The 15,956-nt window shown below is 42.2% G+C and overlaps 1 protein-coding gene across 1 annotated transcript; it reads right to left on the reverse strand.

The window, feature by feature from the left end:
* Positions 1–565: 565 nt before the first annotated feature.
* On the reverse strand, positions 566–15,877 carry GCNA (germ cell nuclear acidic peptidase). The gene is made up of 10 exons (XM_026848738.1): positions 15,871–15,877; positions 14,917–14,963; positions 12,338–12,389; positions 11,898–11,965; positions 10,011–10,448; positions 8,511–8,682; positions 7,269–7,413; positions 5,908–6,046; positions 3,594–3,798; positions 566–1,614 (listed from the first exon to the last, which is right to left on the reverse strand). Exons 2-10 carry the CDS (start codon positions 14,918–14,920, stop codon positions 1,362–1,364), a joined length of 1,476 nt encoding a protein of 491 aa, XP_026704539.1. The 5' UTR covers positions 14,921–14,963; positions 15,871–15,877; the 3' UTR covers positions 566–1,361.
* Positions 15,878–15,956: the final 79 nt, after the last annotated feature.

A 15,956-nucleotide genomic window follows, 5' to 3' on the forward strand; every position in this document is an offset into this window, starting at 1 on the left:
GTAAGGAAATGCCACCGCCGGGCGGCCGAGGCGCAGTCCTGCGGCATGGGGCAGGGCGGTGGGAGCGGTGTGGCGGCTGGGCGAGCACAGGCCCCTGAGGGCAGGGCCAGGCCAGCACGCGTGAGGTGATGGAGCCCCTCTGGCAGGTGCGGGGCTGTTTCCTGGCTGCCCGGGGGTGGCGGGATGGGCAGTTCCGCACTGCCTGCTGCAGCAGGCTCCTGCTCTGCTGGGGGTGGGTGGCGAAGGCAGCAAATATCCGCCTTTGGCCTGGGCAGCTCCAACACTTTCCCTGAAGCCTGTCCTCAGACTGCCCTTCTGTCAAGGTGATAAGCTGGCCCTCAAATGTGCTTGATTCTCCCTTAATCTTGACAGCAACACGGAAGCAGCAGCATCTCCAGCAGCCCCTGCAGAAAGGGATGGCTTTTGCTGGGTGATGGATTGATAAAGGCCAGGCAGGAGATGTGAGGCAGAGAGAGGTGTTCTTGAGAGTAAGCAGAGTGACCAGCTACACATGACTCAAAACGAGCTAGCAAATCAAAATTTTAAAAAAACCCAGCAGCTTTCAGGTACTACACCTACACAGCCACAGTTAAATTGAAACAAAGAAGCCTGGTTCATTGCCACAGTTGGTATAAAAATGTCATTTATTGATTATTCAAAATTACTAATCCCGAGCTATTTGTTCACAGCAGGCACAAACACTGTAACACACATTAAATCCTGTTCTGCATGGAAGCTTTAAGTCACCTGATTAGACCATCTCCTGTGGTACAAAGTGTTTGAATTCGCTTTCCCCAACCTGACATTTTGCATCTATTTTAGCTTCTATGTAATCTCAGTGATAGAGGCACAACTGCTATAAAAGTGTAATCATAATTCATCAGAGGACTTTGACTTGTGGGCTTGGATTTTTCTTGTATCTGGCAATCCCAGACAGATGTACACCTAGCGGTTCCTCAGCACATGTAGAGTCTACAGCATATCAACTACCCACATGAACAAGTAAATCCATTGCTCACTGGAGTCACTGAAGACATGCTATGAAGCACCAGGTGTAAATACCATTCAGAAAATTCCTGACAAACACAGCAAGTCAGTCTCATGATGGGCCTAGAACTGCATCTTCCCAGGCACAGGTGGTGTTTATCTGATGTCTTAGGATACACTTTGTGCATCACCATGGAATTTGTCATCATTGCTTGCTCACGCTTTCCCATTTTAGAAAAGGCCTTAAGGTCTTCTTTATTAGAAGTATAAAATTACCTGGAATCTTCAAACCCACATTTTTCAACTCATGTTAGACTCATTTACTACTACATAGAAAATTTAAGTGACCTCAAGAAAGGAAGTGTATTGAGATACTACAAGGTATCTTGAAGCCTGGTTTTTAAAGCAAAATCAGCACTGAGTTTCTGCATGACTTCTGCATGACTCAGCCCATGCTGCTCTCTTTTAGTAAGTCCATAGTTTTCTTTCACATACTTTGCAAATGGCGTTAGCTGTGTCCTAGCAGGAGTGCCATCCTTGCAAGTGCGCTGACTCAGGACCAGCTGCCCCCCGCAGAATGCACACACAAAACGCTCCGTGTCCAGAGACTTGGAATGACGTCCAATCCTGAAATGGAAAAATAAGTACTTTGATTTCACACTTAGAGTAGATGGTTGGGTAAAGGGCTCCTTTCTCTTCAGCCAGGCTACTTAGGTCATATTTATAAACAAGCATTTTAGAACAGGAAACAGACCACATACTTCACACAGCAGAACAATCAAATCTGTATTACACGTTTTTCTACCCTACAACTTTTTCCACAGCCTGTTCAGCTTGGTTTCTTCCTCTGTCTCTTCCACTCTCAGCCTAGTAGTATGAAGTGCTACAGCATTTTGAAACACAACTCACATATCAACTATCCCTTGAAGCCATCACCATCAAATCTCAGTGCTCTGTTGCATATATGCAAATAATGCACTTCATAGTCACATTAAACACTTCAGGAAGATTCTTTCCTATGTGAAACACTCTTTTCTTCCAGTGCTTCTGGAAGTAGCACAAACAATCCTCAGGAAAAAAAAAAAATCCCATGCATGCTTTCCATGCTTTCTAAGCATGCATTTAGTCCCTAAAGTTGGGAGGGAATAATTATTTTTTTTAAGTTAAAAAAAAAAAAATCACACCATTGTCAGCCTCTTTTCCTGGACTATGGAGAACTGAATCCACAAAACTTCACGTTCTCCCACTGAGACTGAGGTCGTTACATACCGAAGCCTGTGGTCAACTATTATCTCCCAGAAAAGGCAAAGCCTTCCTTACCCACAAAAGGTAAGAAACCTGTGAAATTACTATAGCAACTATTTTCTGGTTGATCTCAGCAATATACATAGCTCTCATTTCACAAATGCAGTAAGGAAGACAGAAGTCTGATGACCAGTGTTGCAATCTGTAGATCTGTGTCCTAGCTTCAGTCCTTCACATCACAGTGCTACTCACATCTGTGTGGCTGCAGACATCTATTCTTCCTTTAATATATACACATGCTGAAAGAGTCCATGATATAGAAGATCAACTAGAAAACTGACTATAGCTTTACTAGAGTTTTAAACCAATAGAAATCATTGTATTGTTGGTCTCTACATTTTACTTAGCATTACTATAACAAAGAGGTCAAAATGTTTAGTCATCAAGACACAAAACCCAGAGAGCTTCCTCTGATATGTTGTTCTGATATTTAATTACTGTCACACATTTTTCTGTCCAGTCTCTATGGAGACTTGTTCTGCTTTTGAATGCCAGTTACTAACTGACTTCTTTCAGCATCAGATGGTCCTCAGTATCTTTACAAGGATGAGCATATAAAAAGTAACTCAGTCCACCGAACCAAGTCTAGCACTCCCTCGTGGACATTTTTCCTTAGATCAAACCTAGATTATGGCACATTCAAAGATGTTGCTTTGTAAAATGTGGATAGATTTCAGAAGGATCTGGAATGCCTTATGTCTACAACACATGCTAGTACTTTGCTTATGTGCATTCTACAGGAATGTGCCAGATCCAGTTGTTGCTCTGCCAGTGTAGGCCCACAAGTATTGCTCTTGATGTAGTACTTAGTTAAGACTGGAAATCCCACCCCCTGTCAGAAATCCTAGAATAGGATCAGTGTTGACCATGAAATCACAGATAAGTGGTCCAAAACTTCCACGAATTCACTCAACTACAGTAGAAGGTGAATCATTTGAGCAATGTTTGAAAAGTGAGAGCAGCAACCTGGGGTGTGACCTTTCCCTGCCAATCATTTAAAGCTGAGGCACGTATTCTGATTTCTTACTGCTTCCCAAAAACCTTCCATCATCACCAGTGGTCCTCACTAGACACTTCTGCCTGTCCTGACCTCTGAACTGGAACTGAAACTACCTGGAAATAAACATGTGGAATCATGTAGTGAGGTTCTGTGGGCTGCTCAGAAAATATGAAGTGACAACGCGGACAGTATTCCCAATTGCTTCACAGTTTAAGAGACCCATGATTTCTAGACACAGGAGACTGCCAAGTTAGAGACAAAGTTAATACATATTCATAGGCACGATCACAACATTACTTACGTAGCACTGCACAGAACACACTCATAGATGAATTTATAATTAATCTCATAGGTGTGGCATCGTGTTACTACTGGAAGTTCAGGATGAATCACAGCTGCTTTATTGGCATAAAATCTCCAGAATCGTCCATGCCCATCACGAACACCGTTGATCAGCCAGGTGGCTGCATGGCAAGCCTCATGAACTAGTGTGTCTCGAAGACGATCTTAGGGTAAGGCAAACAAAAGACATTAAGATCAGTCAGGTATGGGGAGGCACGGACTTTCATCCTTGGTGACTGGCTTCAGACCTTCGACACTCATTCTTTATTAAGATGCAAGAGTTATTTTGGAGGTTGGAATTACCAATGTTTTGCTAAGATAAAATCATAGAATCACATCATGGAATGGTTTGAGTTGGAAGGGACCTTAAAGACCACCTAGTTCCACCCCCCTGCCATGGGCAGGGACACCTTCCACCAGCCCAGGTTGCTCCAAGCCCCGTCCAACCTTGCCTTGAACCCTGCCAGGGAGGGGGCAGCCACAGCTTCTCTGGGCAGCCTGTGCCAGTGTCTCACCACCCTCACAGGGAAGAATTTCTTCCTTATATCTAATCTGAATCTAATTCTCTTTCAGTTTAAAACCATTACCCCTCATCCTATCCCTACACTCCCTGATCAAGAGTCCCTCCCCAGCTTTCCTGTAGCCCCCTTTGAGTACTGGAAGGCCATTATAAGTCTCCCTGAAGACTTCTCCAGGCTGAACAGCCCCAACTCCCTCAGCCTATCCTCATAAGGAAGGTGCTCAAGCCCCTCATCATCTTCGTGGCCTCCTCTGGACTTGCTCCAACAGGTCTATGTCCTTCTTAGATTGGGAGCCCCAGAGCTGGACACAGCACTGCAGGTGTGGTCAGAGTGAAGTATAGGGACAGAATCACCTCCCTTGACTGCTGGCCACACTTCTCTTGACACAGCCCAGGATATGGTTGCCTTTTTGGGCTGAGAGCGCATTGCTGGCTCAGAGTCAGTTTTCCATCCACCAACACCCCTAGGTCCTTCTCCACAGGGATGCTCTCAATTCACTCATCACTCAGCCTGGATTTGTGCTTGGGATTGCCCCGACCCATGTGCAGGACCTTGCCCTTGCCCTTGTTGAACTCCATGAGGTTTGCACAGGCCCACCTCTCCAGCCTGTCCAGGTCCCTCCAGATGGCACATCCCTTCCCTCCAGCGTGTCGACTGCACCACAGGGCTTGGTGGTGTTGGCAAACTGGCTGAGGGTGCCTCGATCCCACTGTCCATGTCACCAACAGAGATGTTAAACAGCACTGGTCCCAACACCGACCCCTGAGGAACGTCACTCGTCACCGCTCTCCACTTGGACATCGAGCTGTTGACTGCAACTCTTTGAGTGTGACCATCCAGCCAATTCCTTACCCACTGAGTGGTCCATCTGTCAAATCCATGTCTCTCCAATTTAGAGACAAGGATGTTTTGGGGACACAGTCAAATGCATTGCACAAGTCCACGTAGATGATGTCAGTTGCTCTTCTCTTATCCACCAGCACTGTAACACCGTCATAGGTGGCCACCAAATTTGTCAGGCATAATTTGCCCTTTATGAAGCCATGTTGGCTGTCCTCAGTCACCTCCCTATTTTCCATGTGACCTAGCCTAGTTTCTAGGAGGACCTGCTCCATGGTCTTGCCAGGCACAGAGGTGAGACTGACTGGCCTGTAGTTCCCAGAGTCTTCCTTTTTTCCCTTTTTAAAAATGGGGGTTGCATTTCCCCTTTTCCAGTCAGTGGGAACTTCACTGGACTGCCATGATTTCTCAAATACAATGGATAGTGGCTCAGCCACTTCATCCACCAGTTCCCTCAGGACCCACAGGTGCACCTCATCAGGTCCCATGGACTTCTGCACCTTCAGGTTCCCTGGATCTTCTCCTACAGTGGGTGGTTCTTCATTCTCCCAGTCCCCGCCTTTCCCTTCTGTGATTTAGACGGTGTGGCTAGAGCCGTTGCTGGTGAAGACTAAGGAAAAATAGTCATTGAGTACCCCAGCCTTCTCCATATGCCAGTTAACCACGTCTCCTGTTTCCTTCCAGAGAGTACCCACATTTTCCCTAGTCTTCCATTTATCACCAACGTAGCTATAGAAGCTTTTCTTGTTTCCCTTGATGTCCCTGAGCAAGATTTAATGGACTTATATATTCAAGGTAATACAAAATTTCAAAGCAGGGCCCAGTTCCAAATCCCTTAGGCCTCAGATTCACGTTTTTATATCTCTAGAACTCACTTTCTCAAAGAATCAGCATAGCTTTTATTTTACTTACCTGCAGAGTCACAGACTTTCTCAGAAAGTTCTATGCGAGCATAGCGCTTTCCTTCAGGACCATCTGTCTGCCCAGTTACACAATATCCTGCCGTTTTTCTCATTTTCTTATTCCAGGTTATTATCATTTTTTCCGGTAACTGAAAAACAAACCAGTACATTTTATCTGCCCTCTCCTACTTATCTTCTTCTGGCCCTCTGACTTCCCCTTATATTTACTGCAAAGCCAGTACAGGATATGTCTACTAGTGCCCTTAACACTGTTGTCAATCAAGATGCGAACCCACACTCCATGGCTTCTTATTCCCATCATCAGTTTTTCTGTAACCAACACAGGGAGTTTCACAATGCAGGATGAGACAAAAAGTCCCTTAGTTCCTCTGCTATGCCTTCAGCAGTGGCTAACACATGCTGCTCAAGAGGAAATACAAGGACAGGTCAGGCATAAAACAGAATTTCCTCTTCAAAATGTACCCTTCCCAAGTGCTAGCCATTTGCAAGACAAGTTCTCACTGAGCCACAGGCAGTTCCTTTGCATTAAATAGCCCCTAAAAGTTGTTTTCTGGGGTTTTGTGGAGAGTGTAGTGTGTGTGTAGGTTTAAGAATACATATGCATTGTTAGTATCCACAATAGTCTATGATCAGAAATTCTACAGTTTAATAATGTACAGGTCAGGTACCATCTGCTTTGGTTGTTCTGTACCTGCAACTTTCCATTTTAATTTGAGGCACCTCCGCACTGCAAGAGGGTGAATAAATCACCCCTTGCTTATCCTCTGTGCTGCTCCTGATTTTATAAGCCCTCGTATGTATGTATCATGGTTAGCTCTGTTCTTTGGCTAACAGTTTTCTGTCATCTAAATTAGTTAATAAGCTTAAGTAAATGGTCCAACGGTAGTAAGTGTCTTCACAGGCCGAAGCACTGGGGAACAAAGTATTTTGCTTTCAGCAACAGTGAGCCTGTTCAGCTCAGAAATATTCCCAGGCTGCTGAGAGTTGATGATCATGCAGGTACTAGAAAATACATGAAGATAAGCATCAGTCACCTCTTCAAACATGCAGCTGACCCAAGGCCCCTCACGTAGCAGTTTCTCTCATCAGGGACTCTTGGACAGCACCCAGACTGCTCCTCCATGGGTGCTACACCATTACAGCCAGGAAGGCAAGCCAGGGGGAAAACCACTGCACCACAGTGGCAATAAACCCCTTGCAAAGAAATTGCTTGAACTAATTCAAACATAAGCCAGTGCTATAATGCTTGATTTCTACCAACTGAAGAAGATAAACAGCAATCACATCAAAAAGTGAGGAGAAACATATTAACCAGCATTTTAGAACTGTAGTTTTCGTTTTGAAGCCAACCTTTTTCTCAAAGATGGTACTGTTATACAGACAATAGAGCTTCTGTGCCAGCTCCTCTTTATTTTTCTTGAAATACTTCACGTAGTGGGAAGCTGGATTTGAGAGATCTTGCAAGAAACAGCCAGGCACTGAGCACACCCTGAGCCTGCAAAAAAAGCCATAAAGCACTTTACTGAAGCACAGATACCACACTGAAAAATAATGGCCACTTTCTAGCCAGTGAAGATCTTTAGGAGGCTGCCACTGGCATAAACCTCTCCTGACTCTTTCCACTAGCTTGCCCTCCCAAGGCCAGTGGGGTGCACATGCTTACAGTGTCTTCTTCCTCCTTCAGGGGCATGAAGGGGCAGAGCTGTTGCCATAGTTCTGCAGTTATTTCATTAATTCACAAAACTAGATTATAAGGATTCCTAAATAGGAAAAGAGGGTGTCTCAGATCTTTGTGGTGCAGTGAGCCACAATTATACAAAAACTTGATCAATATATGAACACCCGTAACATGATCACCCACAATAAAGGTATATTTTCAGAAACACAGCCAAAGATGTTCTGGGAATCCTCAGGAATTCATTCAGGGCAAGTAGATATTCCATCAGGATTACTAACTCCAATACTGCAGCATTCTGACAAAGCATCAGCTTTGAAGACATCATTTAAAGGTTTTGTATTCGTATACATAATTATAAAATGACTAAAGGAAACATCACACAGTTAATAGGCAGAATAAAGGCAGCTATTAGAAATGAAAAAGAGATTCTTCTGAAAAGCTTAAGCTGCATCCACATATAGAAAAAGAAACATGAATTCTTGCAAGTTATAAGGATATAGGTCAAAAATATCAAGACCAGCCTGTTAAAAGGCATGGATTACTAATAGAATCAATTTTGATATATTTTCAGAGGCAGACAGCTAGACAGACAGAACCTGTAGGGCCAGCACACGTTAGAAGTATGCTGTGCCAAGACAAAGAATAGCAAGAGAGCTAACATTTACAGATTTGACATTTCTCAGATTTGTCATCAATCCCTCTAAATGGAGATTAGCTTCTATTCTCCCTGTCGTACCCAAGTCTGAAAGCTTTGATTTCCAGCTACTTAACCATTAACAACTCCTGAATCGGTAGCAGAAGTTTCTAGGTACCAGCAAAAAAAAAATCAGAACACCATCACAGGCAAAATTCTGAGCATCTCTTTGTCCATCTGTAATGGTCCTAGAACACGGTAAAGGTAGAGAAGCACTTACCTTTTCTCTGTCTTGGCCGATTGTGAGCAGCCAACCAATTCATTCCTAGGAATTCTTACAGAAGCCATTATCGTGGAAGGTGTTTCTTGAAGGGAAATGGAGTTCGGCCTTGGTGTCTTGACTCCCTCCCCTTTTAAGGGCTGGGCATCCTCACAGCGTGGCTTCATGTTTTCTAGTTCAACAGAAAGTCACAGGATTACACGCTCCCAAAGAATGGGGAGCACAGATGTCAGCAACCAGGTAACAGACAATGAAAAAGTCAAACATTCCACCTCAGCACACACACTCTCACTGGGCATACTTGAATGTGAAGACTTTTACAACTGACGGAAAGGTAATTTGCTGTTACATACTACAAAAATTACTATTCAGTAAAGGCATGGCAGACTCCAAACTTTCAAACGTTCAGCTAGGAGGAAGTGAAAAGCATCTGTGACCTCACTCAGGCATTTCTGTGACATTTCAACAATTCAAAATGCATCACTGGGAGCAGTAATGCAGAGAGACCATTGGAACTGAAAAATCATTCTAACCTGTCATGTACCATAAGTCACATCATTTGTTTCACATGCAGTTCTAAGCAGACAGCTGCCTATTTCCCCATCTGGACAGATTGCTAAAATCACTGATATTCACACCAGAAATCAAGGACTGCTTCAAGGTTTGAAGTTTCAGTACATGCTCTCTCTGCTGGCTTTTCTATAACTGTTTACCTATTTGGGCCACTTGTCTCCTTTCACCATTCAACCATACCCAGAAGCCAGTGTAGCTGCTAGCTCACTTCTAGAATATGTTTTATAGACCACATTGACATATTCCAATAAAAACAAAAGTCTGCCCTTTCCTAGGGCATATTTCTGTGCTGTCAGTCATCCTCTTTCATAGGTCTCCTTGCCCTGAACTAGCCCTTAGTGAAGAAAGCACCCCATCTTTACTTTTCTACAAAAAGATGTGTTTTTACCTCCTCTTACTCAGCAATATTTTTCCCTTTATCCCCCTTTGCAATTTTTCAGCTGGAGTTCACTTCAATTAGTCATAGGAGAGAAGGAGCTACTATTTAGGAAATTCTCATTATAAAGTGTATTTTAAATAAAGTCAGTTTTAAATCCAAATACTAAATTAACAGCATCTAAACTGCTCAAAATCTCAATCTTACCAAATGACAGCTTCACATTAATTGCTATCATACAGGGGAAAAATTAACATAATTCAAAACCACCAGTTAAATTTGTTTTCAGAACATTTGTTAAAACTAAAAATGCCTACAGTTGTAGGAATTATAAAAACAAGCAATAGTGAAAAACTTAAATCTTCATACAACAAGACTAGTAGAATCACTTTTCCAAATGGTCAGAGGAATAATTTCTGATTGCATCATATGTAATTGCAAGATGCTGGGTTGCACTTTTAAAGCTATAGCACACAAGTGAGAATTCAGCAGTGAGCATTACCACTGCTGCCAACAGGGAGCTTCCAATTTAGCCAAGAACAACTGCTTACCTACTGTGCTCGGCTGGGAGACAGTTTTACTTGTGCTTAAGATAGGTTTTCGGGGTGTACTTCGTATCCTTATCCGTTCTATTAACGATTCAAATTCGTCATCTGAGCTATCTGATTCTACCTCTGTACTTTGTCGCAGTGCCACAATTGGCACTTTATTTTCTGTACTCTTTTCACAGCTGCTTTCTTTCCTTCTAGGCAAGTCTGAACTGCCTCTGAAAATTGACTCTTTCAGATTTTGTGCAGGTGGGAGTTTTATGTGCCACCGATTCGCTTTCAAGTCATTCACTTCCCCTTTTTGGGAGTCATGCCGTGAACTTTCTACAAAGACAGAATCTTCAAGGTCACTTGAAGACTCTGGATACTGCAGTTCTTGGCAGCAAGCGTTTTTCTTTCCAGAAGTCATCAACTTTTTCGGGGTCTGAAGATCCTTCTGTCCTGCAATTCAAAAGAAACAGCTTATAATTTCATTTAGGAGACCTGCCTTTGTTTTAAAACAAAAAAATCCCTTGAAAGATAGGAAAGCACAACAAATAGAAAGATCTTTTCTTTCTTACATGCTGCTCATTTACCATCATACTAAATGGAAAGTCACTGAAAGATGTATCAAAAAAAGGTAGTTTGAACACCATGCATGTGTACGTCAGTCATCAGGCCTAACAATCCTGAATAGGTAGCTAGTGCTGGCATAATCTTCATTTCCAGTAACAAAAACTACATGCATGTAAGAGTAAGGCTGAACATTTCATATTAAAGTTTCATAAAACTACCACAAGAAGGGTAACTTAACAAATGCTCAGTCTTAGCTGACCGGACCATAGCCTACAGCAAAGTACACACTTGCCAACAAGGCTTCCGACATATCAGATTTGACATCTCAAGGGATCATGTCAGAACTTTTTTTTTTTTTAATGATGCTTCTGATCCACTTTGCTTCCCCCATTTCTCCGCCAGAAACCATTCCATTAGCTTTTTAGTCTGAAGTGGTCATACACGTTTCAGGCATGACAGTCAGCACCAGCTGCAAGAGATCCCACCCTTTTTGATCAAAGGTCAGAGCTTCTCCAAGTTCAGGAGATCACTGTTATCATCCCTTATCTACTAGAATTCTATCACATGATCACTGGCCATGGGGCTGTGTAAAGAATGTATTACAGAGTTCTGTTCACTCTTTCTAGGAAAGTCCAGTTTGGTTGTATGGATGAGAACGTTAGTAAACCAAGGCACTTTCCATCCCTTGGGGGAAAAGAGGGATCCTCTGCTCAGAGAAGCACTAAAATCCCTCAAGTCACGGTTTGCCAGGGCACCTTGTAGCCAGTGTTAACAGGATTACACAAAGGACCTTGGCTACAGAAACTCCAAATTAAAGTACCCTATCTGTGGCTCTGCAACACCCATAGGCAAGACTGGCCTGATCGCCAATATCTATATCAAATTAAAGTTATCTAGTTTAACAATGGTTATCTTCTTTCTTTACTTGGTGTCTTTTGGCCACAGAAAGAGCTAGTACAGCTGTAAGAACGCTGTTTTGGATATCCTAAGTCATCTCTCCACAGTGATCACCCCATATTTGCAGTCTAATCAACCAGTCTAATCAACCACAAGTTGCTACTCTTTTCATAGACCCAAGTACTAGCAGATAGTCCACAGTATCTACACACGTACAGCAATTCTTCAAAAACTACACTTGTCAGAAGAGCATGACCATGGTTTTCTCTGTTACCCTGAGAGGAAACAGAAAAGCCTCTTATCTACTATCCTCAAGGAAGAGACAAAGTGATCTTATGTTTAACAAGCCCTCCCAGAAATTTATGAGCTCATCACTGAATGCTATCCTTCCACCCATTAAAATGCCTGCTTCATATTTGCTGTTGGACAGTTACTTGCCATTCTTTGTTGTCCTCACTTTAAAGTCCAAGAAGAAATCATCCGAGTCATCAATAAAGTCCTTCAAACTGTAAAACAAGCAAATAATGTGAAAAAAGGTAGGCACAAGCAGGAAAATAGAAGAGTAAGTTTGCCTTACTAAAAAAGCAAGCCAAAAAAAGCCACCCAATATAACATGATCAATTGCTCACAGCAAATGTTATCAACTACATCCATTAATAGGAACGGCAATAGAGCATGTACACCTCCAGACATCCTGTTTGACATTTGATCGGAACATAAAGGCTGAACACATAACAGTTCTTCTGTCTGCACTCTCCTATATACATATCTGCCTATGAATCACTAAAACTTTTGACCTTTTTCTGTATTCTGAATAGTACATGTGATACAGAAATCTAACATATAAGCATTGAAAAGTCATTAGTTACATCACCCACCTTGAATCCACCCTTTTAGAAACAGATTTGGGAGTCTTCATTCTAGCTAAAACTGAAACAATAAAAGATTAACTAAGAACAAGGTTCTGTTTCTTTTTTTATGCTTTTTAAGAGAAAAGTGTGCAACTAGTAAAAATTCGGTCTAAGGTCTTAAAAAAACCCCAACCAAACAAACATAATAATTCTTTACATGATTCCAACTCTCAATTCCTCAAAGCATGACAGCAGCTTTCTAGCATTTTCTTCATTATTCATTCCTTGCCTAGCACAAAGCCACATAAGAAGTGCTGTTGCATATCTTGCAGCATCCACTACAGCCTTCTCATATATGTGGATCATTGGGGGTGGATTTGAAGAGGTTTATCAGTATTTTCTCTAAGCATTTCAAGAACTGCAGGTAGTTTTCCTACTGCAAAGGTGTGTCCCTATGCTTACTCTACTACGTCTTCAAAAAAACAATGTTCAGATGAAATGGTAACAATCATACCTGACTGCAGAACAGCAATTCAGTACTACTACTCAGAAATAAATGCATTTTAATCGCTCCGGGAATATTGTGGTGACTGCTAAACACGAAAACACAGTTCAGGCAGCAGTACTGCACATGCACATACAAAAGTAGTGACTTCTGAGAGATTATCAAAAGTGCCATCAAAATTTCACACACCTTCGTCAGTATGAGATTCAGGAAAGCTGAAGGGGAACAAATTTCATTAAAGCATAAATCAGGCTGGGGAGAAGGGAAACAATTGCCCCTTCTTCAGAACTTAATGGACCAAATAGCAGTTAAGGAGTGTTTGTTCTCACAATGTGGAGCTGCATGCACAACTGCAATGGGATTATAAACTTTTGTGCTATGCAGTAAGCCCAAAACCAGAAGCTAGGTTTGCTTGATAAAGCTTTTATGGCTGATCAGTAGATTCTGGTACCAGGAAGAGCAGCTGAGCTACTCCCAAATGCTACCCTGAAAGCATGCTTTAAGTTAAAAAGCACAGGATGGGACTGAGCACAATGTGTGGGAAAACAAGACCTTGAAGCTCAGATAGTATTTGAAGCAGTAAGTTACTTTCAGCTTTAGCACCCAGTCAGTAATCTTCACCACTATCTTGATTACAAAAGAAGTAAACAGCATTTGCTGCCTTCCCAAGCCACCACATCAAGGTGGCTCGCTGCAGAACCAACGGCCAGAAGCCTTCCCAGTGATCATAACCAGTGTTAGACCATGAAGCAGCACCACACTAGTAAGGCTGACAGCTGGTCACAGGAAACCGAAAGCTTACAGAAAAATTACTTGCTACTTTTTAAATCAATTCTCTTTAGTTTCTTGTCTCTTGGCACATTGTTTCATTTCACTCTTTCCTAGGACTGTCACCATAGTGATAGCATGGCAACAGAATAGCTTTGCAAACACTCTGCTCCAAGGCCCAACTTGTTGCCCTCAGCTATCTTCCCCGCCAGAGCCAACACATGACTTTGGCCTCAACAGACTCCTGGATGAAAGCAAAATTAAAAAAAAAAAAAAGAGAGGGGGAAAGAAGAGCAGACTGCCAAATATTTAAGTTTTAAAATTACAGGAGAGTGAACAATGACCTAATGAATGGACAATATTGAAGTATTTATCAGATTTAAAACCCCAGTGGTAGTGCAGGAACTGTACACAGCACATTTTAATTCAACTGGATGCAAGTATTAAGTCTTTGCAATGCTTAAGATCATTCCTGTGGCACTGAACTGGAGCACAGCACAAACTCTAATGAGAGATCAGCTTTAAAAGCAGCAGGACTAACATGAGTGATATGCAAAAGGCAAAATAAACAGACACAACTTGTTGCCTTACCATTTCAACCATCTCTGTTCAAATGTTGAATACGTAATGAGGAACGTATTGCAAGATTTACAAACCTTTAAATTACTTACCAAGCTGAAACCCACCTGAGATGTGGCAGAGCCATGATTAGTCCAAGGAGCTAAATAGAACTCTTGAACAAGAAAAAACCTAGTGTGCACTCAACTATCCTAGCACAAAATGATAGCCACAACTGCTATTGCCAAAAGAAAAAAAAAGAAAGGAATATCAGGTTTTGTATGTACAGGCTAAACAAAGTTATGCACAGCAGAATCCACCATGTCAAATTTAGTATTCAGTTCCATCTTACCAAGACCTTGAGCCAAAAAGCCAAAAACATCCTGCTGCCTGGTGAAGACTCATGCAGTAAAAGCTGTGACGTGCAAAAGGCAATTCCTCCAAGTACTTAAGATGTGTTTATAACAGTAACTGCTTGGAGAAAATGTTAATTCAAAGATGCCCCATAGACTAACAAGCAAGCGAGTATCAAGGAACAGACAAATGTGAGGCAAGAAGAAAAAATAATGCAAGGCAAAAAAGCATCCAAGACTGAGACATGAGATGCAAGGACACTCACTGCGGCGTATAGCTACCAACACTGCACAGAAGGAGAAAATGTACTTTGCAGCAGGAGCGATGAAAGAAAATCATGCTTAAAAATACTTTACTATAAACAGATAGAAAGGTGTCCTTTTCATAGTCCTTCAGAAAACAAACATGTGCTATTACTTACACATTTCAAATTCATCATCACTGCTGGAAGAGAAGTACAGGGCATGGCTGCAAAAAAATGAAATGCAGAATATATCAAGAGCATTGTCAACAACAAGTAGATCTGCATCTCCACTGGTCTGAAATACCTGTGAACACCGAGACCCAAATATATACTGAAAACACACTGAAAATCTCAAATAGGCAGAACTGTTTTAATTTACTTCAAACAGAAATATTAGAACTTGTATATTAAATAACAGAATCGTCTAGGTTGGAAAAGAAAAGACCCTTGAAGATCATCCAGCCCAACCATTAACCTAACACTGACAGTTCCTAACACGCATAAGACCCCACACATGTTCCGTGTTTAAGTAGTAATCAATTGCTGTCAAAATCTGAAAAATGGAACCCTTTAGAGACACAGGCTTAGGACAGTACATTGGTTGAAGTTCAAATTGAGTATCAAGTCAGAAGGGATAGGAAGCTGATCTCTTGTCTCACGGAAGGTACATGATCAGGTAGAGAACGCTGTGTTGTATTAAGTCTGAAACCTCGAAACGTGCAACAATGAGAAGCAAGCTGTTTTTGTATAAAGTGCACTTTAATACGGTTGCCGTGAATATTTAGCAAACCGCGGTAGCTCTCATAAAGCCATTTTAAGATGCAGAATGGATGTATTACTGCTTGGACTGAAATTCTCACGGAAACGTAGAGGCAAGCCTGAAGACTCTTATCAAATTCATTTTCTGACAAAAAGCAAACATTAACAACTTGAAAAATACACCACGCAATTGCTTAATATGAAGACAGCTGCTGCTAATGACATTAAAGTTACTCAGACGTTAAAGACTATCATTCTGAAACACGCTAACACCTACCGATCATCATAAAACAACTGAGGACGAACTCAAACTACATTCAGATGTGATCAACAGAAAGGACTGCGGACGCGTGGGACCGGGCACCACCTCACCTGCCGCCCCGCCGCCGCTCACCTCTCCTTCCTCTGTAGCTCGAGGAGGCACGGGACAGCGCCCCGCCGCACCGGAGCCGCCCGCA

Source organism: Athene cunicularia (assembly GCF_003259725.1).
Source record: "Athene cunicularia isolate RWA chromosome 4 unlocalized genomic scaffold, athCun1 chr4_part3, whole genome shotgun sequence".
Lineage (NCBI taxonomy): Eukaryota > Metazoa > Chordata > Aves > Strigiformes > Strigidae > Athene > Athene cunicularia.